The following is a 27,655-nucleotide window of genomic DNA, read 5'->3' as shown; positions in this document are numbered from 1 at the left end:
AACTGTTTATTCAGAAATGAGAAGTTGTTCTGCATTTAGCTGCATTGCTTACTGTTTTCTTCATCATGGAAAAGGATAAAATGTGGTAACAATTTTCTGTATTTGGACTGCAGCCGTACATAATTGGGAACAACAGAGCTACAGCCTTGATTTTGGTGAAATGCTTAGTCTGCGTGTTGGATTAAAATGTGTGCAACAAATCACTCCAATTCTGTAATAATTTTTTGAACATTATTTTCTTCTTTTATTACGGTACTGTTATTACTTTTCAGTTACAGACTTCAAGAACTGGGTCAAGAATAAAATTGGCATGAAAGTAGCTGTATATTTGTTCTTGAAAATGGATTGCCAAAATACTTTTTTAAATGGCCAGCCTGAACTGTTCTGTACATCCACTGCAACTGATAACATTAGTCTTATGTGGTTAGTAAGCAGTTATTTAAAAGCCCTGTTCTTTAACCAGTATCCTAGGAAGACTGGATAATATTTGCTAGATAGAAATGTTAAACATATCGTCTGTGCATAAACGGATTTGTGAAGAAGCTTACAGAATGGAAAATAAATTTAGGCTGAAGTGTGCCAGCAAGTCAATATATGAGAATAATTTGCAACAAGCAAAGGTGAGGAAGACATGCAGAAATGGGGTCATCAGATTCATGAATTAGAGGATAACATTCCTAGGTCTGGGATACAGAAGGCAGGAACTAATTTTGTGGTTGACTAATACAGAAGAAAAAATTATTATACCAGTGGAAGTTATTTATTGCAAGTGTTGGATATGCCTCCATGGATGTTTTTTCTCTTGTTAAATTAACGAGAGGCAACTTGGAGCAGTGATCTGTCCACAGCACAGCTGTGGTATTTTGAGCCATTTCTACTGCCAGATTCATACCTCTGCCATACAGCACTGACCAGGTGAACTGGTTCCCCATGTTCCAGTGATATCCTAGAAGTAAACAGCGTTAAATCTCAACAATTTGAGCTCTGTGCTGGACTGTGCACTGATGCAACTGAGAGGTGGTCTTGTTAATACGTGAAGCTACCTCTGGAACTGGAAAGCAGCAGACAGAAGTGACATGGTAATGCTTTCTTCACATACCACAGCTAAATCCACCCAACCTTATTGGTAAGAAGTTTGGGATGTTGTAGGACGTAAGGTTTAAAATATTTACAAAGTTTCGTTTTCTTTCCTTCTGAACACCCTCTAATATCTTTGCCATATACTTTCCAGAGATGACACATTTAGATCTGACTAGGATGAGTAATGGTGTCTGGCTCAGGGGAGGAGGGGACAGGGGAGAACTTAAGAGTGAGTAATTATTTGAGGAAATGGCCCGTGTGGAAATAAGTGTTGGGATTGGATGCATTTATCAACTGGCATTTCAGTGTCACCTGTGAACGGAGACTTACTGTGTCTGACTTTTTAAATAGTTGGAAGTCGGTGCATTGAGCAGACATGGGGCAGTTGTGTTGTGGGTCTCTCTTGATTCAGCCTGTGAGGTGAGATGTGTTATCCTCCCCTACTAAGAAAGATGGAGGTCAATAGTTGTTATCCCATGGGTTCCTGACCATGATCATTCACTTTTCTGCCCAGTGCTTAAAAGCAATGAAGTACTGTATAAATGAAAAAGGTGTTTTCCTGATAACATGAAAACAACTGAAAGGGAGCACTTTATAAGTGAAAATGGAGTACAAGCGCATTGGCCTTTCCCATTCCTCTGGCAAAGTGTCACGCTAGTTTGCATTAGTTTCTTGGGAAATGTACATCTGTAAAACATTCTGTCTGTTCCCTTTGTCCTTACCAGGAGATGTTTTCATGACTGAAGGTATCTACAATCACTTTGACAGACAATTGGAAATTTAGCCTGAAACGCACAGCCTTTAAAACTCAATGTGCTGTGGTGGTGCTTACTGTTGCAGTCAGCTTGGTCATGGTGTCTTACTGTGACAGTTGTGAGTCTTCCTGTAATTCTTGAAATTTTACTGAAAAAAAAATCTCATTTCAAGCACAGCTTCCTGATATGTGTTTACTTCCTGATATGTGTTTATTTCCATCATCTTTAAATGCACTGCTCCTTTTCTGAAGAGAGTAAGATGACAGAAGTATAGTGAAAGCTGTATTTTTCTACTATCAGTGTGGTTGTTTGTATACCATAACCTCTCTCTGTCTTGTTTCCCAATAGATCGTAGCAAAACCTTACTTACAGTCTATCCATTTGGTTAGACTGAACCATTTAGTTTCATTTGCTATTAAAATATGAGGATAATTTCCCAAGTGTTATACTTGAGCATAGAAGCACAAATTTGTACAGTGGGATCCGTGACTCTGGAGACACCTGAAACTGTACTTACCTATTAAGTTGTGTACCGTGTTAAAAGGACAGTGCTTCTTGAAACTTAGACTGGCTCCTAATGAGCATTTTCAGGTACAATTAGTTCTAGTTCTCTTCTCTGATTGCAGGCCGAGCAGAGGCATGGACTGTCAAGTGGATTATGCTTGGGTTATGTTGTTACAAGTGGGTTACCTGTGAGCAGTTCTGAGCAGCCTATGCAGAGTCAACATTGTGCTCCTGCATGGTAGTTCAGTCTCACTTCCAATCATCTACTCACAACATATCAGAAACAAAAACAGTACTAAGTGGGAAAGTAAGTTCTAACAAAGATGAGCTCTAAAGCACTTTGTTTTACTTAGAACCCCTTCTTTCCTCTTCTTAGTCTTTGTGTGGTAATGGAATATTATTTTTGTTCCTTTTTTCCCTGCACTGAATAAAGGGAAAGTTGTTCATTTGCATTGCTGAGAGTGGTTTCAGTTATACAGCAGTCTCGGCTGGATTTTGGGGTTCATGCAGAGTTTACCCATATGAAGTGCTAGCAGCTAACAGGAGTGCTTCCTTCCTCCAAGCAACCTTCTGGGTTTGTTGCTCAGACAGTGCTGTAGCATGTGGGACTGCATGAGCTGTGTGTGCTGTGTGCTGAGAACTGGCAAAGCAGCACTGATTTTGTCATTATCCATGTCTTTATGATGGCAAGAAGTGGCATTTTCCTGTTTTTATATAATCCTGATTATGGTAAGATGATTGCTGGCTTGCTAGCATCTAATCCTGTGATCTTTGCACTTATCTAGTTCCAGTTTATTTTAACAGAGCTGAAGGAGTCTGTCAACCTCACCAACAGGTCATTATAAGTTTGTAAAATAAGGCTGTAAATTTGAACCATCAAGTACTCCATATAGGAGGTCTATATGAAATGAATATTGGAGGAGACTGACCAGAGTTTTATACAGCATCCTTGCACTGGCATAATTGTTTAATATGGGTTCTATTTGTTCAAATTCATATTTAAACATTATTTTTACATGAAATAGAATATTGTTCTTGAAAACAAACAGCAGTTAGCATGAACTGAGGGCTTGAGAGCCTTCTGAGTTGAGAACTAAAGAAACGTATCTGACATTGAAAGTCTTACACTATCCTGGTGTTTTAGACTCATTGGTGCTGTCCATCTTTAACTGGAACAGTTATTGGTGTTTATTGCTGTGCTCAGTTTTGATCAAAGTCTGACAGTTACATATTTCAGCAACCTCCCTGATGGTTTTAGGAACATAAAAGATCTTTTGTGAGGATAACAAAAATTGCTGATTATGGCTAAAACAGGAACAAGGTGTAGATCAAAATGGAGCTTGATTCTTTCCCTTGGACTTAATGAACCGGATTCTCACATGATGTATACTTCCCTCATTCCATTGCTCTCTTGCTCTTTCTGACGTAGCTGAACTTAAAGTGCTTTTAGAGTTTCAGCTGTCTTCTCAGTTGTCTGAGGTTCCCTTGTAGAAATAGCGAAGAAATATGTGAAGAGGCAGATAAAATTGTTAGACGACCATGACTGATGCCTTACTGAAGGCTACTTGCACATGCTGAAGTTTGCATTAGAAATATCATCAAGTATTGGAATCATCAGTTGCACATCTTTAACACATAATTTTACTAAAATATTGTCAAGTCTGAATATTTTTCAGTTAAAATTCTATTATCTCTTCGGGGGGGAAAAAAAAAAGTGAAGGTAGTATTTTCAACCCCCCCCTCCCCTTCCTGTTTTCAACTCCTGATTGATAACTTGGAAGCTTGTATTTGAGCTTTACTCACAAGGTAGCTTGAGTAATTGCAAGTATCATAAATACATAAGGGAATTTCATTGTGACAAAATAAAGATAAGGATTTTAAGTTCATATCCCATGTCAGTGCTTTGTAACACTGGCTATATACGTTTTACAGCGTCTTCTGAAACAAGCATAATTCATAAATAAAAAAAATTAAAAGGAGATGATGTAGCTCAAGGAGACCTCTTTACTGGTTATACTATTACCTTCTCATTCTGTTACTGTTTTAGTGGAATACCGTTTCCTTTTTGTATAGCTTACTTTTGTACTATGTCAAAAAAATTTAAACTCAATATTGGGAAGGCTCTAATTTTAGAGCTCTTTTAATTAAACCTCTCTATAAAAACATGGGACTTCAAGTGAATGTGGATTCCCCTGTGGCCATAGGTCAGTATATACATACAAATGATCTTCTTGCTCATTTTCTGGCCTTTAGAGTTTCCCATTCAGAACCCAAAAGAAAATCCTACTTCTTAAGATTGTAGAAGATTGTATTTGAGAAGATAGAAGGAAAGCTGTAATCAACAGAAAACTGAGTATTAAGAATAAAATTTATCAAGGCAAAGGATTAGGTGAGAAGAGATTTTATAATTCTGCATACTGAAATGCAGTTAACTTAGATAATAACAAATAGAATCTGGACTTGCTTGGTTTTGAGTGCATATTTAATCTACTTCTTGTCACTGAAACCTTGAGGAAAAAATTGCGATTATAAAGTTAACTTCATTGGGTTCACCGTATTTCAAAGTCGTATTAGCCACTGCTAGGTCATTTATAGTTTGAAAGCAAACAATCGTAAATGCTGATCCATTCATATTCCAACATAAAATACAAGATGGGGTATTCATTACTGTCCGATGTGTGCTTCCCGCCCGACAGAGAACAAAATGCCTCCTTTTTTAACCGTCTATATTTAAACTGTATGGGGACAATCTACAATAAAGGATGTCATTCTTAGGAGGTACACTGGAGATTTCACATTGACAAGGCCAAACTGTGGTGTTTCTAAAGAATTATCATCTATTGTTTTAATATTAGAAGTTTTAATGTTAGAATTTTTAAATACAGTGAAGAGATCTCTCTCTTAGACCTTGTTTTGTTCAAAGTTAGATGGGACTGTTGATCTACTTGAGGGTAGGAAGGCTCTGCAGAGAGATCTGGGTAGGCTGGGTTGGACATGTCTAGCCCACGGGCCACATGCAGCCTGGCATAACTCGCACTGTGACTGCCCTGCCTCGCGTACGCCATTGTGGCGGCTGCTCTTCCCGCCAAGCAGCCCAGTGTATCCCCTCAGCACAACCAACAGCGGTGTGCTATGAACGCCATCTGGGCTGAAACCAGGGCACATGGCACAGTGCAATTAAAAAATGGATCATGCCTCTTTACCAGACTTTTGTGAGACCTCTCTTATCAGAGAGAAATACCCCTCACTTCACAATCACGCCTTATTTGTATCGTTGATTTTTGGCACTATGTACATTTGTGAACAACTACTTGGAAGAATGAAGTACAGGAAGAGTAAAATTTAAGCTGTTGCTTTATATACGTTAACTATATTATATATTTAATGATGGCTGCTCCAAAAGTAATGCCTCCTATTTTATTATGTTGCCCCACGATAGCAAAGATGAATATTGGTGGCATACAGGACTACAGAGTTATGGTATATCCATGCAGTGCCCTTGGAATGGAATAAGTATTAGTTAAATGGTTGGTTTCAAGGTGCCCCTGGTTTCGGAAGCAGTCCTGGAGTTCGTGTCTAACAACGGACCTGTGGGCAGAAGGGAAAGATGTCCAGTCTTTGACACTTTATACCAATGGTTTAATGGAAACATGTTACTGTTAACAAAGTTTGGAAGTGGCATGAAAATTGAAGGAATTCATGATGTCATCACTACAAGGCAGTGTGAATTGCTTAGTGACCTTGGCTTAGGCAGCTGCTAACTATTTCAGTACAGATGAACATCAGGTTTATAATTTGCTGGCTGTGCTTACAGGATGCTGGACTCTGTCCGGGTGCTGTGTAACAGAAAAATGTTTTAGGGTCACTCATGAAGAATTAGCTGTAGTGTGCACCCCGGATGTGCAGGAGACAGCAGGAGTTGGCAGTACCACTATTTGGTTGTTGCCCTTGGAGAATGGAACAAAATAAAGTCTACTAGTATTTTATTAACATCTTAGTTTAATTCTTTCTGTTGGATAAGTGGCCTGTCCTACCATAAACAAATCAAAGCAGATGTGTTCCACATGCCCTCCTTTCAGCTGTAGGCAAAGCTTACCCACATATCTGGTACAGCATATGCCTGAATAACAGTGAAAACTGTCCTCAAAAAACTTTCTGCAATCTGTATTCGCATCCTTCGAGACTCATTTGAGAATAACTTGTGGATATAAACTCATCCTAACCTTTTTATCTGTATTATTTTAATAAATGTGCTGAATGTTTAAAACAAACTAGTGTAAAGACTGCCCAGATAGTGTTACTAGGTATTAAAGCAAGCTGCAAAGGAGTTGTGGGGAATTGTATATATATATATAATACCATTGGTAAAATAGTCACAGCGTATTGGTAGAGCTGCTTATTTTCCATGGATTTGAATGAGAAGTAAATCTGAGAAAAACCCTTAGCAGAGCACTGCTAAGTAAAAATGCTGGGGTAGTCAGAAATTTATGTGCAAAAGACTTGCCTGAATCTTGTTACTTTGCCTTATTACAAGTTTTTATTGTGGTGTTCATTACGTTTCCTATCTTTGAAACAGATTACAGGACTGGCCCTTGCTTCACTTTGGTAACGAACCAGATGTGCCAGGGACAGCTCAGTGGAATAGTCTGCACAAAAACCCTTTGCTGTGCAACTGTTGGGAGAGCATGGGGCCACCCCTGTGAAATGTGTCCTGCCCAGCCGCATCCCTGTCGACGAGGCTTCATTCCAAACATTCGAACTGGGGCCTGTCAAGGTAAGTTAGCAGCAAAGCTTCCCCAAAAGCTGCTGAAATTGTTACTGGATTAATCTTAATTGAGTTACACTGCTGTGAATAACCTGTCCTAAGCCATTCTTGGCTATATGTGTGAAGTATGGAAAAACATTGTCAAATGCATTACTTCATGATTCAGTGAGTGCCTGATGTTCAAGTGAGTACATTAGTAACTTAGGTCATGTGAGAGCAGCCAGCATCTTAATGAATTTCTCACTGCCAGCAGCCCTTTCCCTTGGTTCTCTGATGGTGTTTTTCAGAGTTTACCATTCAGACATTCCATGGAGGAATGTATTCTGTTTCAGAAATCACTCAAAACATGCATCAATCTGTGGCAATACTGTTCTATTTATCTGGTGTGGGATTATTTATTTATTTATTTTTTTAGCTAAAATTTGTTGGTTTTGGATTTGTCTTGGGTATCTTACCTCTCAAGCTACTCTGCTTCAGCCTGGAGAAAAGCGTGTGCTGTGCCATTTAAAATGCCTTATTTTACTTAGTATATATTTTATACAATTTTGGAAATGCATTTGCATTTGTTTCAAATCGTAAAATCCACCCAGATGTTGCTTACTTCTTTCTGAGCATGCCTTACCACAGAAAGTCCTTACACTGCTTTTGGCTTTTATTCTAATACTTCCAGCTGTATAAATTCTTTTATTGTCTGGATGTCTGGCAGGAAACAGGAGAAAGTTAACAGGGGCAGCTATGTATTAAACTGATGTGGATTATAAATTCCCAGGACCGTATCTCTGGGACTAGTTTATTTCGAACTGTATAACATTTTCTAATAAGTTGCAGTATTTTTAAAAACAGAGGAGATAAAGATTATAAATCTACTAGTAATTTGATTTAATCATGAAATTCCTGTGAAAGGACTTCAAGGCATTCCATTGTATTAAAAAATGTAGATATCTGTCACAGGCCAAGTCCTGGTTGGTGCCTGCAGATAGACATGATGAACTTCAAGATGGGCATGTTTGTGTATGCCACGTAACTTGCACATATTTTGACCTCGGCCATTCTGTCCCCCCTCTCACTGTTAAAGGTCAGAACTAAATTGTGTAGAAATCTGTAAATTGATGTTTTGAGATCTTGTGTGCATAAATAGGTGGCCACACCCCTGACCTCATGCGCCACCTTGTTATTTCCCTCTTATTTATGTCATGGAAAAGTTGCAGTGACCTCTCCTCTGGTTTTGTGCAGTTCAGAATAAGGCTACCTCTGCTTGCTGCACATTTCTTCACATTCAGATACATTTATGCTAATTCAAACACAGTGCCAACACAATTTTGGCCCTGTGTGTTTGACCTGTACTTTCCAGTTTTCTCTTCTCTTGTAATGTGTTCATAATTTCAACAGATCTGCTATAGAACCACATATTAGCTTTATTTTTCATGCAATTGTACTAAATCCAGACCTTTTGAAATCAGATAACATCCATTCAGACTGAAGACATTTCAGGCTTTCACATCCATATTCAATCTAACTGAAGAAAAGCAGGTTAAATAAAATTTCTGAGTAGAAAAGAAGCCATTATTATTGTGTTGAGAAATCAGAAGAAATAAAATGGAGGGGAGGACAAGTTTGTTATAAAAAGTAAATAGAGCATCACTGCCCAAGGTTTGACTTTGTCTGTCTGGCTGAAAGTTAAATTAATATTACAGCTGAGATTTTTTAAAGATACAAACTACAAAAATGAAAGCCAAAAGGTGGGATTTTGAAACAGACATCGTGACTCAGGAGCATGAGTTCTACTTTTTTCATTTAAATTCAATACAGTGCCATGAAGTCTGGCCTGACCGCTGTTATTAAAGCACAGCATATTACTTTAGCTTGAGTCCCTGAAGCAGTGTGGCTGTTGGTGGGTGCTAAAGCTGTGCTGGCTGGCTGTGCTTCCCAGCACAGCAGGTAACGCAGGCATGGCAGTGCTCTGACTCTGCAGTCGTGCTTCCCGACCTGGTTCAGACAGCTCAGGGATCTTTACATAATGCTCTGCAATGTGGTACAGATATGCCCCTTGGCGTTTCTGAAACTTCCTACTTGTGGCTCCCAGGGAAATTGCTTCTTGGCCTTTTGTACAGACATAATACTTTGCTTTTCAGGCTGGAAGACACATTACAGCTGTCTCTCTGCGAATTATACAGGGAGATTTAAAGGCATCATCTCCTTCAGCTTCTCTCCTGTGTAGAAACTAACCCTAGCAAGAAGCCCAAGAATTCAGTAAATTGGATTTTGCCAGCAGTGACTAGTAGCCCCTGGGGAGATGTGGAAAGCACAGCCATTTGGGATGGAGAGTGGTGAGTGCTCTGTTTGCTCCCAAAGGAGTAGGGAGCAGCAGGCACAGGGCTGCCCTCAGGGGAGTGTGAGCCAGACCTCCACTGTCTCCTACTGCAGTGTCACTCCTTGAGCCTCTTTTCTGTGGCTATTACTAAGCCATAGCAACACTTTTGCAGCTTAGTGATGACACATATGTTGTTGTGCTAAAATAGCTGTCAGGCCAGAAACTTCAAAACGTTTGTTGTATGCTTCCTGCCTACCCTATGATACCATCTTTGTCATTTCATTATCTTAAGTGAAAATTAAAAGCAAAGAGAGAAAAATAAAGGGAAAAGTTAGAAAGAAAAAAAAAGCCAGTTATGAATGTCTAAATGGATCATTAATAATGCCTCTTGATATATTAATTATGGCTGTGAAACTCCTTGAGTCAAATCCTAACCACAACTTAAAGTCACAATGCTGATTTTAATAGAGTGAAGAGTTAATCATTTCCATCAATAACAACTGTGCAGTTCCCTGTTTGAGGCACTCTTCATGCACATTACACACTGTTTCTTCGTTCATCTCGGGCTCCTGAATGGCTAAATGGCCAGCACACTTGGCTATGTGCTGTATGGACTTGCTGAATTTTTCAAAGTGGCAAGTGATTTTGAATGCCCAGCTTCAGATTCTTTAAAGGAATCTGGGTTTTAGCAGGCTGTCTTCTCTGCATCACCATTCCCCAGATGTTTTGCAAAAACAAAGCAATAACAGTTAGATGTTCAATGCCTGTAACAATAATAACCATGTGATTTCTTGCAGAAAATATTTAGAGTACTGTACTTAATCATACTTTGCACAGAGTAATTACAAAATTAGTGTCTGTCTTCACAAGCAAGTATCATAATATTATGATGGGTGAATAATAGATTTAGGCATATTTACATTAATTTATATGTAGACAAATTATTATGGCTGTTCTTCAGAAATGAAGTAAAAGGGGATGTTTGTTTTTTTCTTTTTTTATATGATAGATGTGGATGAATGCCAAGCTATCCCTGGGATCTGTCAAGGGGGAAATTGCATTAATACTGTTGGATCTTTTGAGTGCAAATGCCCAGCTGGACACAAGTTTAATGAAGTGACACAAAAATGCGATGGTAAGAACTTTCAGAACTTTCTTCTGAAGGAAGAGGAGGGAAGTCTTCTTTTTGGGACCAACTTTGTTTACAAGTTTGTAACAAACTTTCCAGACTATTTTTCCTTGAATATGCAAATGCATTCTTCACAACAAATATGGATAATTGTCCTTCCTTCTTCTAAACCAGATAATTTTAAATAGTAGCCCTGCAACTTTTCCCAACCTTTTATCCATGTAACATTTTGCAGACTTAAAGGTACATCTGAAACAAATTAAACATTAAAACTAGAAAATGTTTTTAACTGATATGTTTCTTAAGAAACGTTTGAGGCACTTGTCTGTGTGAGTATCTTTTAAACAAAAAGCATATGTGACTAGAAGATTCAACGCATCCCCACATATTCAGTTAAATTGCATTTGACATTAATGAGAGCTGGATACTGCTGAGTGTTGACTGCAGGAGTAAGCTCTAAACTTATCCTTATAATTGCAGATGTTTAAGAAGGACAAACGTTATCTTTCCTTATTGCTAGTCCTCATTTGGAAGAGGAGTGTGTACTAAATATAACTGTGAAAATTTGGGCTGCATAATTATAGACTCTTTCAAATTTTTAAGTGCATTTTGTTATGACTTTTTCCTCTCTATAATATAATATTCAGGCATAGATACTGCAATCTTAAACTTGGAGGGTAAAATCTGACTATTAATCACTAGTTCGTTGACTGTCCCCAGAGAATTTTCCATTGCTTGACAAGCATTCAGCATTTTGCAGATTAAACCCTTCAGATAGCTGAAATGATGAACCACTGCCACCAGGAGTTTAAGGTGATCATGAAAGTGAGATGTGCATCCACCACCTTTTCTTGCATCAGGTGTTTTTAAGGAAGTACTAAAAAAAATTTCAGTCAGTTTGTAAGAATTATTACAGTCTTTCAAAAGGAAAAATCCCTATTTCAAGGAAAACATTATACTTTAATTACAGATTAGGGAAAGCAGTTTCAGAAGAGTTCATTCATAGCATGGTTTTCTTACTGACTGCCAATGGTTTTGGCAGAAAGTAGGCCAACTCCAGGGTAGAACAACATTGCATATGTTTTCTTCTGCAGATGAAGTACCAAGAACATGGTGAACAGAAAAAACTGAACATGTGCCTTGTTAAGTGTTAATACTTGGAAAACTGAGAACTGTAGGCTTGCATATGCTGCACTGTATAAACACTGCTACAATAGTTTTGATTGCTAAATCATGTAGAAGAGTACCTTCAGAGCCTGCATTTGGTAACAGTTGAATAATAGTTTACTGAGCCTGAGACCTAGAACTAGGAGCCATCTGCTGAACTAGCAGTACCATTTCATTTTGTGTAAGATCATGTAAGAAATCCAGTTCATGTAAGATCATGATAGAAATCATCAGAGAGACAACAGAAGAAGATGGGAAAAAGAGATGTGCTGGATGAAGTTCTCTTTATTAGCATAGCTGTTGGAAAATTAGATTTAAGGTGTTGCATTATTTCCCTGCTTCATATCAGCATTCCTCTTCCAGTTGCATTAAAGCTGAGGTAAATATATTTTTTGTGGTGATTGGTGGGAGTAATTTTTCCTAGAGCGACATTCATATTTTTGAGTACAGCAAGTATACTTACCTTTATAAAACTTGCATGCTTAATAATGACAATATTGCTTACATGAATGTCAACACTAATATAAACAGTGAAATACTGTTTGTGTTAGGCTCAACCCTAAAATAAAGAGTGGTGATTTTGCTTTTAAAAAGGTCAGACTATATAAACAGGGGCAAAACGGAGTTTAAGATAAACATTGGCGAATTTGAGTCAGAAGATGCTTGAATATGATCTATTTGCAACTGCATTTTTCTCTGTTAATTAAGGGCTCTATTCAGACCAAAATTCAATTTCCACATTTTTTGTCACTGAGACTTTCGGGACTCCTGCAGAGTATATTCCTGGAGCAGAAGCCAGAAGTCTCTTAGCAGTGCTCCCACGGCACTCAGACTCAGGACTCTGGCAACACCCTTAAAGTAGCACTGAACAAAAAGTCACACCCCTCTTGCACACCCAAGTGAGGAATGCGACCCACATCACGACAGCTAGCAAGATGCTGGGGAGGAATGTGTGCTCAGGGGGCCCAGAGCCCTGCACAGCTTAGGATGGGACTGTGAAGCTTGGCTGTCTGTATGCCACTTCAGTCCTTCTACTCTTCTACGAAGGTGAGGAGCCACAAAAGTAGTAGAGCTTCCAATTCTTCACCTAGGGAAAGAAGAATAGATAACTTTTATATTACTGTCCTCACAGGAGAAGTAGAACAGAGATCCTCTCTACTTGCTTAAAAGCTCATTAATGGGCCTGTGGGACTTCGGGTGTTCCCCCATCTGTTGGGGCCAAATTCCAGTTTAGGCGTTACATTTAAATTCCTACAGTCGTTTTTAATGACTACAGTATTATTCATTCCTTGCCTTGGTGCACTGGGTGGTGTTGCACTATTTCATCTCAAAAATTTTTGTGGTTGGTGAAATCATTATTATAGCCATGTGTCTATCTGTTTGTAGATCTCTGTGGAAGAGGTTGGATAGAATCCTGTGAAGCCATTATTTCTGGCTGGATTCTCCCTATCAGGAGAGATACTCAGTGATCACAGATGGCTGTGACAGGCAGTTGTCATTGATCACTCTAGAAGTAACCTACCTTTCTACCATGGAAAAAAGTGAGCAGTTTTTAAGCTCAGCTGGACTCCAGCTTTCCAGAAGATGAGAGGACTGCTAAGTAGATACAGCTGCGTTGTTAAGACAGTCACTGTAAACCAGGGGAAAAGTAACTATGCATCACAGGCAGGCTACTGCTGGTAATTAAGGAGCAATTAGGACTAGCATAGGTTGTTCTTTGCAGGACTTACGCAACTCGAACTCCTAACTGTGGAAAAAGTCCTTTACTTTCCCTCTGTTCACGTATACAGCTCTGATCAGATATTTGGTATATGGGTCACAATTCGTTAGTGATGGCACTCATAGTATGGACTTTTTTTTTAATTTCTGACAAAATCTGGGTAGAATTATGGGTATGATTTCTGCCATGCTTTCTGTGGTGGATATTTCAGTTTCTGTCTAGAAATTTGTTGGAACTTCAGAGCATTCACATAGTGGAGAAATCCCCAAATGTCAAAGAAAGAAGTAAAAAACAGAAAAGGTGATTTCTGTTGCTTGCAGTCATCCTACTTTGAGCTGTAATCCTGTTGAATTGCATAGCTGGTCAGTGCTTCATTGGGGATTTCCAAGAAAAGAAACCAAGTGCAGTAAGATGGATAGACAGTTCAGTAAGTGCTGTGCTTCCCTTCGAGTCAGCACTGAACCATTGGCTATCTGGTGCCAGAAGATGCTGTACTGCTGAAGATTCCCTGAGATATAACAGTTATGTTCCTGATCACTATGGTCGTTACAGGCCCCATGTAAATTTTCTTAATGTGAAGAATTCGGTTTGAAGAGCTGATGGCTTACTTGCTTTTACTTTCTACAGTTATAGATTTTCATCCATCGTTATCAAGCAGTAGAGCAAACATTCTTTCTTTTTGCAATTTACAGATATTTATATAGATTTTATTTTGCTTCTGTTTAAGACAGGTAATGAAAGATTCAGATCGCGATTCAAAACTGATGACCACATTCTTAGTATGTGAATTAGTAAGGATCTCGCACCAGAAAGCTGGGTCATTAATAGTAATTATAAAACACCTATCTGCCTAATATAGATATCACCCTGCTTATCTTTTTTTTTTTTTTTTTTTCTTGAAGATATTGATGAATGCAGCACCATTCCTGGAATCTGTGATGGAGGAGAGTGTTCAAACACAGTCAGTAGTTACTTCTGCAAGTGTCCTCCAGGGTTTTATACAGCTCCTGATGGCTTAAAATGCATAGGTGAGTAGTATACTGTAAATGATAAGTCAGAAGGTGTCATGAGCATTCATGGATATCAGAAATGGGTAACAGTGTACAAGAACTGTATTTCAACTTGTCATCTTTAAATCCTTTTATATAGAAGTCCATCATGTGTCTATATCTGTATCCTGAAATATTTTTTTCCATTTGCAAGATGTTTTCTCTTTCACTCTTTGTTGTAACCTTCTTTTGGTATTTCATATTAGAATTTTTCTGTCATGCCATATTTGTTGTCTTAAAGTAGGCAGAAGTTAATTAACAGATCTACTTGACATTCTTGCTCTAGTGCTTGTCTTTAGTTTAGTCTATGTTATATTCAGTACCCATTTAGAAAACCAAATACACTTCAGAAAGAAGATAGCTCACTCCAAGCAGCCTTTTTTTTTTTTTTTCCTCTCATTCTAAAGAGCAGATATTTGTCTCTAAAAGAAACAATGTGATAAACTGGGTGTGGGGCACTTGGATCTGTTTTCATAATGGCGATGATGTGGCAGTGCTGTTCTTTCTGGCTTTCACTGTGGTACAGCAGAACCAGTCTTTCAAACATTACACTAGCTACCAAAGGACTGTGTGAATTAAATGATTGCCACTGCAATGCCAAAGCCATGAAAGAGTGGTGTTAGTGCACTTACACATTACTTCTGGGAATCATATAGCATGCTCTGCAGCAGGTCGAGTATCTTATAACTTTTTTTTTTTCCTTTCTCTCAATTTAATGCAATAATTACTTTTTCTGACTGCCAGTGCTGAATTCTGAGCAATCATTGTCATTATTTAGGAATCAAACGAAAGACTTATTTCCTTAGTTTTAGCTTGTAAACTTTAAAGGCTCATGCACAGTGACAGTGCCAGAGTTCAAGAGACCTTGCTGTGTTTAGTACCTTTGGTAGAAAATCATTTGGGAAAGAGCTGAATAGAAATGATTTCACAGAGAAAAGTACCAAGCGATAATAATTCTCTCAAGAGTTCTGGAAATAATTTGGGTTATGATTAATTTTGAAACATTCTATTCAAATACATTCTATTGCCATTCTGTTTCTGCAGGTTGAGAGAAGTGGACTGTATTTCTTCCATTATCCACAATAGCATTTTGGTAGATTAGATATATACTGCTCACTTAAAATGCTGATGGAGCATTGCTTTTATTGCCCCAGATGAGCAGCTCTCAAGTGACTGTGGATCATGGATTTCTGCTTGTAGTTAATATTTTCAGAGGATATTTATGCAGCTTTTTGAAGCAAAGAAATTCTATGGAGAAGCTCAATTGCTGTTTTCTTTTTACTTTTTATACTCATATCTCAGTCAGGATTGCCCAGCATTCACCCCTTCATTACATTCCTTCACTTTTCCAGTCTTTTTTACCCACTGCATTTGCAATCTGAAATAGTTTAACTAAAGAATTGGGGATTTAAATGATCACAGGCTTTGTTAAGTAATATGCCAGACCAAGAGCCATCATTAAAATTTTGGCTTCATGTCCTAGGCAAAACGTGCTAAATGGGAAGCACTATTAATTATCTACAGATATTTTGGAATAATGTCTGAAAGGCATATCACATACTTGCCATATTAACAGGGATAGAATTTGAATCTGTATTAGAACTGGGCAAAACATGTACTCTTGATTCAATTACAACATGTCTGTGTTAAGTGAAAAGCGTGAGCTGAACGTGTCTATTCTGTTAGAGATGAGGAAGTGCTTCTGAGAAATATATCCCTTATGGGACTCAAATGGAGCCAAATATCCAAAGGGGAAACTGGGAGTTCCATTATTACAAACCCTAGAGATTAGAATAGGCAAAGCAAAGATGGTATCTCCCAGAGCTGGAGAGCAGGAACCAAAGTAGGACAACTTGACCAAATACATGAAGAATGCTATGAAGAAATCTTACATATCTCAGTCTTACTTTTAGATGGATGTATTTAAAAAGAAAAAAAGCAAGCTTGTTTTTCTTGAAAGCTATATCCATGGGGCTTTTTTGTCTTTTTAAAGTACAATGCTTTTTTAGTGAAAAATACTAAAATTTTAAAAGCTGAAAATGATTTTCTGTTTCTGAAACAGAAGAGAAGTTGTTTCCAGCTGTTCTTGACCTTTTTTGTGTCTTTTCCCTTTTGCAACAGAAAATGAAAAAAGAAAAAAAAAAGAACTAAGCAAGAAAATCAGTAATTAGGAATATGAAAATATTTGCCATTTTTCCTCTCACGTTTGCCATATTTTTCTGAAAATGATCTGGTTTTGGGATAAGCTTTTACATCTGTAGGTAGAAAAAGATACTTGTTCTTTGTTTTACATTTGTTTTATGACACGTTTTGTGCTTACACAGAGCCCATCTGATCCTTTTCTTCTGCCCATTACTGCTGTCAGTTGTTTCAAAAGTTCATACTGACCAAAACTGAGAAGGACAGATTACAGATGATGATGATAGTGTTGTTTAGATACTCCATTCCTTACTGTGCACCCCACCATCACACCAAGCATTTGAATACACCTCTACTCTGTATAAAGAGGAAAATTACAATAGATGCAGTGAGGAACTGTTTGCATCAGAGCTTTCTTTGATTTTAAAATGCTAGATTAGGGAGTGGATAAGTTCAGCAGTTTAGTTGGGTACCAGAAGGCCAGTTACAGAACTGAATAGTTTTTTTTCTATTTCAGATTTCCAGTATATGATAATAAACTTCTCTCCTTTTTATACATATATATAATATATTTTTATATGTATATCTGTCTGGTAACAGTGCGCATATATATATATATATATATATATATATACATCTCAATATATATATTGAGATGCTGTTTCATTAGTAAATGGTGTCTGCCATTGTAGATATGATATCTGCAACTTTTTCCAGTACACTTTGATGGCAAATGCTCATGTATTTTAGAAACAAACTTGATCTGGTTTATGCAGCATCAAATCACACTTCAGCTTTTATTGAATTTGACATGATTTGACCTGTTGTTAAACAATTGCTGAGAGCTGTATATTCATCCCAAGATTATTTTATTTTTATTGTATTTTTTGCTTCCATCCACATTTTCTCTCCCTTCTCTAAGGTAGGGGATCTTCTATACAACGTTGTTAGAGCTAATTGTATGAAGTCTGGGTACGAGATGTTCTTTGTACAGCACGTGCTCACCCTTTTCAGACAGGAAGCCAGCACATCTCCATAAACAATGTGATGGCACTAGTTAAAGCTGTGCTGCTCTTTCTTGCCTGCAAGCCTATATCTTGTCAAATGATGACATACTTCAGCTGGGAAAGCCATGACTAATGAAAAGTGAATTACTGCTTTGAGAGCCGCAACGCTGAGTTTATTGCTGTATATCTGTGTCTTTCAAATCAAAGCGTAAACAGCAGTGATCTGGTACTATCTTGAATAGAGATTACACTGGAATTTTTCTCTGGAGACACTGAGGCATATCCATTCTTTTTTCCTTCTCTGATTCCCTGTCATCACATGTTTCACTTTGGCGTTCACACAGAAAGTATTTCACCTGCATTGAACTCCAAGTAGCCAAAATTTTATCAATGTTTTTCTGGTCTTGTGCCTTTTTTTTTTTTTTTTTTTTTTTGTGATGTTGCAAGTGCTATATGATAGATCGTGTAATAAAGCAAGTAAAACAGGACTTTTCCTTTCTGTTAAAGTCATATTTCTCTTTGGATTGGTGATTACATATCCATTTCTCTCTCTTTTGGTAGATGTGCGTCCTGGATACTGCTTCTCTACTCTGACCAATGGGCGCTGTGGCAATCAGCTCCCCCAGCCTTTGTCCAAAATGCAATGTTGCTGTGACAGCGGCCGATGCTGGTCTTCTACTGCAGCCAGCGCCCCTGAGATGTGCCCTATCAGATCCACCGGTATGAATCCACCTGTATTTTTATGACTGTGATCAAGCACTGAATTAGGCACTCATTTTCTTTTATCAGTGATATTTTAATTACAGCACTGTACAGAATAATTGAGGCTGGAAGGCACCTTAGAAAATGATTTAGTCCAATACCACTGCTCAAAGAAGAGTCTCTCATGGCAGGTTGCTCAGGACCCCTCAGCAGGCTACAGCAAGCAAACATAGTCAAAGGACTTTATCTGTTGCTTACTGATGATTTGTAGCCTGGATATTCTGACCTTACCTGATTTGGGCTTTGTTTTCAACATTCTCTTTAGGCTCAAATTACCTCCTCCAGAGCTTTCTAGTAGATCCCTCTGTAATTTTGTTCTCATTGGACAACTGGGGTTTCCTTTCCCTTACATCTAGCTTTCTGGGCTGTCGTACCAGAATTTGACAAAGAACATAATTTCTGTCTGCTACCAAAAAGTGCTGTTCTTTATTGCCTTGCTGTGTATCAGGATCCCCAGATAATATGACATTAGAATTTAAAGAATATTGCAAAACTAACTGTGAGGGAGGGGAGGAAATATGTCTTTGAGTTTGTTTAGGACTGCTTTGGAAAGAAAGAACACCAGAAGCTTAAGGATTGCTAGGGCAAAGCTCAAGAGAGGTGCAAGGTTTAGGGAGGAACTGAGGTCATAACACGACTGCAGTATAGCTCTGAACTGTGAGAGATCACATATGGGAGTGTTTGTTATTCTTGGTTTTAATCCTTTGAGTGGAACTGTAACACTGAAGAAGGGTCTAAGATCAGAACTCTGGAAGGTCTTTTCCTGGTTCTGACACTATCTTAAATATGTCAAATATCCAAGATTGACAAATAATGCTAAGAAAATAGTGTAATATATACTGATACTCATTTGAAACGGGAAGGAGACAGCTCCTCAGTCTTAACAGATTGAGACAATCCCTGTTTTCTTTACATACTTTCTAATTATTGATATCTGACTGCTGAATAAGCTGGGTGGAAAAGTGTAGTAATTCAGCTCATAGCGCTGGCTGAGACGTGATTGAGAAGGAGCTAGAACCCAGGACTTTTTGATGCAAAAATCCATGTGGGATCTCCGAGATCATGGTTATATTCCAAATTTTATGTCCTGACTTGGGATATAGATTGAGACTGAACTTTCGCATTTCAAATATCTTTTGAAATTATTTGAAGTGCCTTAAATGTGTGCAAGTTATTGCTGTCATTATTTAATCATGTTCATTTATTCCTCAGTATATCCTCAGAAAGCAAGATGAGGAATTTAGAGCTGCCTGTGAAGTGTATCAGTGTCCCAGGGTCTCCCTAGTTCTGAAATGGGAATACATAGCAATATGAAGTGAAGCACTAGCTGCATAATGTAACCAAGTGGTTGCATTTTCAGTGTGAGCAGCAGACCAGATGGTACTATAAAATAGGTTGTTTATGGCTGGAAATTATACATGGAGATTAAAGTTGCAATAAAAAGGGCTTGCACTGTATTTCTTTGCATAACATGGCAATAATTGTTTATGTGGAATGACAGTGTTCACCACTGATGCTGTAAATACTTTAAAAGTGGTGTCTCAAGCATCCACTAATGCATGTGTTCAATTCTCACCTAAACAGCTCCTTCATGTGTGCTAATTCCTTTCAATAAATGGGCAGCCCCAAGGCCATGACTTCTTTTTGTGTGGAAGGCCTCTGCTCTTGGTGAATTGCCTTTGGATAATTGGGCATTACCAGTCTAGAGTAGAAAAGAAATACAGTATTGTTTCTTTCACAGAGACTGATCAGTGGGTTGTAGAGAACGGATGATTAGAGAATTGACTCTTTAAACCGTCATTAGCAAACATTTGCATAGTGGAGTTTGTGTATGCAGTTATGCAGATGCTGTTTCTTCTGAATGTCTCTGTGTCTGTTTTATCACAGATAGACCACTGACAGAGAACAGATTCAGCTTAGTTATGAATAGGCAAAATAGAATGCTAGAACAAAACAAAATACAATAAAATCTTCTTTGAAAATGATTTAAAGATTAAAATCACCCTAAGGAACACTAGAGGGAAATGAATTGACATATAAAACAAACTGATCACCTAAGAGCATTGAAATAAATATGACAATAATTAGGGAAGGCAGAATTTTGGGCTACCATGTTTATTTAAAAAGCCTCTGTGATTCCAGATGAATTTCTAATATGTTTTACAGATGGAAAAAAAAAGTGTGATAAAAGTGTTGAAGGCTGAAATATTCAGCCTTGCTCTCCCAACACTGAACTTATTTTTCAGTTCTCATTTTATATTGCTTCAGCAATTCATGCATCTCTTCAGCTTTTTGTTTTCATTCACTTCCCCTCTTATGCCATAAACTTTAAAATTTTAAAGTTCAAAGATACTGTCTGCACAAATAGTAATTTGTGTACACACAAATTGCGGACATGAATCAGGTCAGCTGGAAATGTGATCTTTAATTGTGATACTCTATGTGCATTCTTTGGATGAAGTTTTCCAAAACCACACTTCCCGAGGACAAAAGAGTTGGGGGCAGGAGGGAAAGTGGGTTAGTAGGACAGATGCCACTAACAGAGATAATAAAAGAATGTATGACACTCAGTATAGACGTTGTTTACAGGAAAACAGATCATTTTTCCATTAGGGGAAGGAGGAATTTACTGTGGATCAAACCCCGTTTCTCTGTGCTCCTTAGACTGTACCTTGTTTGGTTTCTGCTTTTACTGGCAAACTTCCTTTGGACAGTGAAATAGTGTTAGTGTATTCATTCTCTAATTGGTTTTGCCTCTTGGCTAATATTTATATTTCTTTGTTTTAGGAGACTAACTTTTAAGAAATCCAGTTGAAACTGGGCTTTTTTCCCTGCTCAGTATTTTTCTAACTTTATGGCAAGCTTTGTATTAAATTAACTTGGGATCACATCCAAAAGTCCTTCTTTAGGTAAACTTTTCACTGAGTTCATCAAAGATCTGATGATTAAAATCAGATTAAAATTAGATTAAGATCAGATCGCAGCCTCACTGTTAAATTTCATATCCAGAATGTCAGTTTTGTTATCTTTTTTTCTAACACTCTTCTGACAAGCAGTATTAATATGCTCCTTCGGATTAATGACTTGATTCACAGAACAAAGCTCATTGCTATGAAGAAAACTGATACAGGCTCAGGGTTTCCAGATTGTTTAAAATTTGTTATTGCTTATCTGAAATGCTGTGAACAGGCGGAGTGTTGGATAAAATGGGATATGCTGCAACAGTCTAACATGGCATCCATGTTTTCACATTTCAGATGAGTATCGCAAATTGTGCTCAGTAGCTGCTCTGCTGCCAGCAAGACCTGACCTTCCTCCAGGCCGTCCTGAAGTCATCCCTCCACCCCTTCTTCCTGGTCCTTACCCTCCTCTAGTCCCTCAACAGCCAGAAATTGTCTATCCATCTCGGGCTCCACCACCTCATGGTAAGAAGGAAGTATTTACCTTTTGCTATACCATTTGCATTTAGCTTCTTTTTAAAAATAGAGCAGTTCGCAGTTCCCTTCAGCTCATGGTATCTCTTGTTTACTTTATTTGGCGCTTAACTGGATATCCTTCTAATCATAGCCTCGTTACCATGTATTTTACAGCAAGTATACCTCATAGTTAGTCTTTTTCTCCTTAAAATTGGATTCCAGCGTTACATCTTCACTATCTGTACTGAAATGGATATAACAGTTACGTTACTGTTTGTTCAAGGCTATTGTGAGCTTTGCTGCATGTCAACATTGTGGAACATGAATAACTCTTGTTATAACTGTTATGACTGTTGCTTACTTTAAAGAGCTTGGCTATGAGAAAGCTGCTGCTTTCAGGTTGTTTTCTTCACTCTTGTTTGGCCAAGTAGGAGATGTACAGATAAAAGTATTAGTCTGGTGTGTACTGAAGCCAACCCAATTTGAAGAAGGAACTGTTCTAGTGATACACAGGGTTGGGTAAGATTTCCGTAGAGCAAGGAGGAAGCCAGAGCAGCATAGTGATGCATTCTTTGTTCTGTCCCTTTCTTGGGGAATTTACTAAGTGAATATATAGTCTGCTGTAGGCCTGTACCACCTGACACCATTTGGTGTAACCACATAGTCTTTTGCAAATAAGCACAAGTTTCTTTCACCCATGCTCTGTACAGATGCAGGCAGACTCCATTTGCACTGGCACCAGCTGAAGCTATTTAGTCTTGGGTCAGCACCAAGCTGAGCTAATAATCCTAAGAGGCAAAGTATGCTAGCTCAGGCCTGACACTACACTGACGTAGCTGCACAGCTTCTCGTCAGCTGGGAGCATGAATAGAGCCAGCACACATCTGCATGCCAAAGACCGTATAGGCATACCTTCCAGCATTGTTCCTGCCCTCTTTCACTGGGCTGTCTGTGGAAATAGAGATAACTTAACCATTATTCCAACTCCACTACTCTGGGGTGCCACTCACCCACTTTTCCCCTAGGTGTGAGTTTATTCCCCTTCCTTTTCCTCTCATCCTGCAAAAGAGAAAAAACACATCAGATTCATCAATGAAAAAGGCAGTGGTTGCTAGCTGTTTTCAGACAGATGTCTTAAAAACAAAGTGCTACTTTCTCTCTTTCAGTGCTGATCGTAGTAATTCACATTGTGAGGGAGGGCAAATGTTGACTTTTTATGGAAAATGCTGTCCAAGTTGCAGATTATCAAAAATGATTATGATGAGCTATTAAAATATTTTTCTAACTCTGTTGTTTCAGTGATCTTGCCAGTGAACTTCACTGACTATTGCCAGCTGTTCCGGCATCTCTGCCTTAATGGACATTGTATTCCCACTCCTGGGAGCTACCGCTGCAAGTGCAACAAGGGATTCCAGCTGGATGTTAGAGGGGAATGTATTGGTATGAGATTTGCTACCTTAAATAATGGGGGAAATTTTTAAAACAACTTCTTATTTTCTACATGATTTCTGAGTTCTTATATGAAATGAACATCCTCAAAAAGAAAACCCCAAGCAACAGTAAATAGGCTTCATATTTAAAATGGTGGCAAAAACTACTTTCAATTGCAAAGTTACTTCTAGAGTAGTTTTGCCTTTAGGACAGCATTTAACAAATCTGGTAATTTGTCATAAAATTATACAAAAGTAAGAATTCCTAATTAACCTGTGACTGTAATGTGTTCCTTAGTGATTCAAGATAACCTATTTAAAAAGCTACCAGCCCTTTGAGTATGCATATGAACTATTGTAAAAAAATTAAAAAAAAAAAAAAAAAAAAGAAGCAGTCATGAACTCACACTTAGTAAACTGAGCAAATCCTTTTTCATCTGATCTGGAGTATCCTGTTGAACTCCGAAGGCCTTTGATTTTGGAACTCAGACCGAGCTTGATAATAACAGCAAGGATTATCTGTCTCATACATGGAAGATTTTGCTTCCATGAAATTTTTGTAACATCTGGGACCGGAAATGCACAAGTATGGGATTGAGGCATTTACTATGGTATCGTCTCTTGTTGAGTACTCTCAGTTTCTTGTTGAGTTTCCCAGTTCTTATTTAGGAATGTGGCGTCCTGTTGCTGGGAATTCAGTGCTGTCCCCTCTCCTTTTAGATTGCAGCACGCTATTTCACCAACTATGAAACAATAAAATAACTCTGCAGAACTGACTGCCTTTCAGCCAATGTCTTAATAAAAATATACTGTTTTTTGCAGATGTTGATGAATGTGAGAAGAATCCATGTATCAGTGGAGACTGTGTGAACACCCAGGGATCCTACATGTGCCAGTGTCGAATAGGGTATCAGAGTACACCAACTAGAACAGAGTGCCGAGGTAAATCACTGTTTTATAGCCAAATCTGTTTTACTGTATTCATACCAGAAGGGAAAAATCATTTTTAAGCAACATTTAGTATTTGTTATGTATGTTTTTTGTTGTTTTTTTTTTAATAATCAGATAAGGCAGTAAAAAGTACTATTTTGAAATGGTTAATCTGCCAGAGCTGGCCTTCTATGAGCAGGATTATGAAGAAAGACATTTTGTCCTGTGCTGGAAATATCTTGGCATCATTTGTGGCTTTGAACTGGAAAACATTTTTTTTTTTTAACTGTTTAAGCATTTTTACTTTCGATCAATGAGGATCCTAAGGGCGATTAAGCATCCAGTTGGAGCTGGAAAAAAGACTGTTAAGAGATAATTGAAAGACTAACAGAGGTGGAAGGAAAAGAAAGCCTTCCGTGGATAAAGAGCACAGTGTCCATGTGTTCTTCTCCTCCACTGTTAGAGGAAGAAATTAAAGTAAACTACAAAATGACAGCTTAGATAAGGTATGAGAAAGTAGCAGAGCATGGGAAAAGGCTAGACAGGGAAGCTGTAGACTCCCCATTTTTGGTATTTTTGAAGAACAGACTCAACAGCAGTCCTGACGGTCTTCATCCTGCCTTCCTGCAGGAGTGGCATCGCTCCTCAGTGATCAGGGTTCTGAGACTCCAAAACTGTCCTGGGATAGTAATTGGACAGCAAAGGTGGAAACGTTTTATGACTAAACCGTAATGAGATACAACATGCAGGAGAATTAATGACTATTTCGATGTTCCATAAAAAATGTGGCATCTAAGTGAAGTAGGATAAATTTGAATGCTTGAAATCCTAGCTTGTTTTTGCTTTCTGAAGCAGTTTCTAAAGAGCCAGAAGAAAGTTAGCTGTATTAGTGTGTTTTTTCCTTTGTGAATCCAAAAGGTATTTGTGGTACAGAAGCTTACTCCAATCCAGGGCGACATGCAGAGCCAGCACTGCTGCTGCGTGTTGCTGGGAGTATTGCTAATTGCTGCCAAACAGCCAAGTTGTAGAAGCATCTTCATAACTCAGCTTACTAGTGGTGAAGGAGTGCTGAAGTGGAGTCTCAGTGGTGATGAATTCACTCATGAGTCATTTTTGTCACACGCTTTTAATTTGACTGATTCATTACACAAACACATGTCAGAAGCCCAGTAGCTTAATGGCATTAAAGTGTGGTCACTTAGCAGTTCCTTTGCAATCTATGAGAACTGTGCTTGTTTAACAGGCAGTTCAGAAAGTGCTAAGGTGTGCAGAATCTTTGTTTTCTAAAGGTACTTTTAGGACTAGTTTAGGGAAAAGAAAAACGCTAGTGGGATGCATTTGGCAAAATATACATACAGCATTGGAGCCTCCCAAAGTCAACATTTGCTGTAAAATTACTTTACATGACTACTTTGTATATTGGTTTTTTTTTTTTTTTTGCATACACAGACATTGTCTTTGCTGATATGCTTTTGCAAATGTATTCCTTACATCCCCTTTTGAAAAACACAGTCTTCTTGATGACCAGATATTTATCTATTCCTTGCTCTGAGGTTACATGCGAGGGTTTTTTTCTACATGGAAAGTCTGATAGGTGATTCGTTAAACATTGCTGACTATATTACAAGCTACTGATTAAACTGTAATTAAGATTCCTTATAATTTTAGTAAGAGTTTGACTGAATGTTAATTGGAAACTTAGATAAATAAGGCTAGCAGTGCTATGATTAATGATCAAATTAAAAAGTAGCTTTGAAATGCGGAAGAGGGATCTAAAATGGACCTTAAAGTGAAATTTTGTTATTAGCTATGAATTTACAGGAGTCAATACTTCAGTATTTGCTATAATCTACTTGACCTTTCCAAGAGGATAAGATCATAGAATCATAGAAGTGCTCAGGTTGGAAAAGACCTTCAAGATCATCGAGTCCAACTGCAACATAACCATACTACCCTAACAACCCACCGTTAAATCATGTCCCTGAGCACCACATCCAGACAGTTTGTGAACACATCCCTGGGGAGCCTATTCTAGTGCTTAAGCCTTTCTGTAAAGAAGTTTTTCCTGATATCCAACCTCAACCTCCTCTGGCACATCATAACTTTACACGGTGCTGTCAGCAGTTACATATATTTCAGTGAGAAGGGAGCTTTTACATTTGCAAATGTCTATAAGGAAAGTATAAAATCCACAATTACATTTCACAATTTGAGAAACTGTAAAGGTAATAGAAACTAGTAATAGGTCTCTGCCCAACTTTTTGTATCTAAAGAACACCAAAAACCTGTGTTAATTTTCTGCACCATGAGTTAGATGGCACCATACAATGAATGGTTTGGGTTGGAAGAGAGCTTTAAAAATCTAGTTCCAACTCCCCTTGGGCAGGGACACCTCCCACTAGATCACCTTCCACCCTCATAGTGAAGAATTTCTTCCTCAAGTTTGACTTAAATCTGCCCTCTTTTAGTATAAAATCTTTATCCATGCAGGAAGGCAAAGATCCTAATGAACCCTAAAAACTAAAAGGCCAGGAAAATCTTGAGATGATTTAGCATTTCTGCCTACCCTAAGGAAGAAAGCTGGCAGAGTAACTAAAGCCAAGCTCAGGGACAAGTGAGTGCCATGAAAGTAAGGAAAAGGCAGAGTACTGAAAAAACCTCACTTTCTGTGTTACTGATTAGATATGCTTGTTTATCAGTTGAGAAGACGTTTATCAAGCCTGTATGCTTTTGCTGGATGTCAAGAGATGCAAGCTGCCACTGCCGCTTGAGCAGCTCTTGCCTCTGCTGGCCTGCTTCCTTGCTGGCAAAACACTTATTTTAATAGATTTCTTAGCAGCTTCCCAGGACTACAAAGCTGCAAATTGGAGTTCAAAATTTTGAGCAGCATCAGCTGTCCCTCAAATACCTGTCTAGAGATCAGAAGCACATTGCTGGAGGACACCTTGTCCATTGTTCCTTTCTCCAGCACAGCAGTGTCCTGCTGTCAAGAGGACTTGGAGAAAGGCACCCCCCAAATATTTGTGAAGATGATGTGATTGTACATTAGATGCATTTGCATGGGCTGGTTGAGATCTCTGTGAACAGAGTCCCTTGTGTGCAGGAATCTCTGGGAGATGGTCCAGGCCTTGATGGAGAACACTGAGCAATCTGAAAAATGTCTAGACAGTCTGTCTCAGCATCTCCTCTCCCCTCGTTTGGAGGCGAGGGAGAGCTGCCAGCCTTGTGTGATATCACTATTCAGGTCCTCCAAAGCACTTGCCAAGCACCTCCTGCAGAGAGGGGGGAAATGAGGAGCTGATGTTTCAAATATAAAATAAGCAGGAGAAATATCTTCTGAGGTGGGAAAATCTCAATCTTTCTCTCTACCTTACAAAAACAAGCTTCCCCTGTCTTTCCTTCAGTAGTCAGCTATTGTTAAGTTAAATTTCAGTGAAAACATTTTCATGATGAATGAAAATGGAAAAAAAAAAAATAACAGTTTAAAAGGT

At 38.3% G+C, this 27,655-nt stretch overlaps 1 protein-coding gene across 1 annotated transcript in view; it reads left to right on the top strand.

The window, feature by feature from the left end:
• The window catches only part of FBN1 (fibrillin 1), a 146,811-nt gene that overhangs the window by 42,938 nt on the left and 76,218 nt on the right, over positions 1 to 27,655 (top strand). Inside the window, exons 7-13 of the mRNA XM_015291934.4 lie at positions 6,916 to 7,113; positions 10,425 to 10,550; positions 14,334 to 14,459; positions 18,188 to 18,346; positions 21,646 to 21,813; positions 23,104 to 23,244; positions 24,057 to 24,176. Of these exons, the coding sequence (XP_015147420.1) occupies positions 6,916 to 7,113; positions 10,425 to 10,550; positions 14,334 to 14,459; positions 18,188 to 18,346; positions 21,646 to 21,813; positions 23,104 to 23,244; positions 24,057 to 24,176 (1,038 nt within the window). The remainder of the gene's footprint in view (positions 1 to 6,915; positions 7,114 to 10,424; positions 10,551 to 14,333; positions 14,460 to 18,187; positions 18,347 to 21,645; positions 21,814 to 23,103; positions 23,245 to 24,056; positions 24,177 to 27,655) is intronic.

This window comes from Gallus gallus, chromosome 10 (assembly GCF_016699485.2).
Source record: "Gallus gallus isolate bGalGal1 chromosome 10, bGalGal1.mat.broiler.GRCg7b, whole genome shotgun sequence".
Lineage (NCBI taxonomy): Eukaryota > Metazoa > Chordata > Aves > Galliformes > Phasianidae > Gallus > Gallus gallus.
The sequence above is the reverse complement of the archived record's forward strand: the minus strand, read 5'-3'. Positions and strand labels throughout refer to the sequence as shown.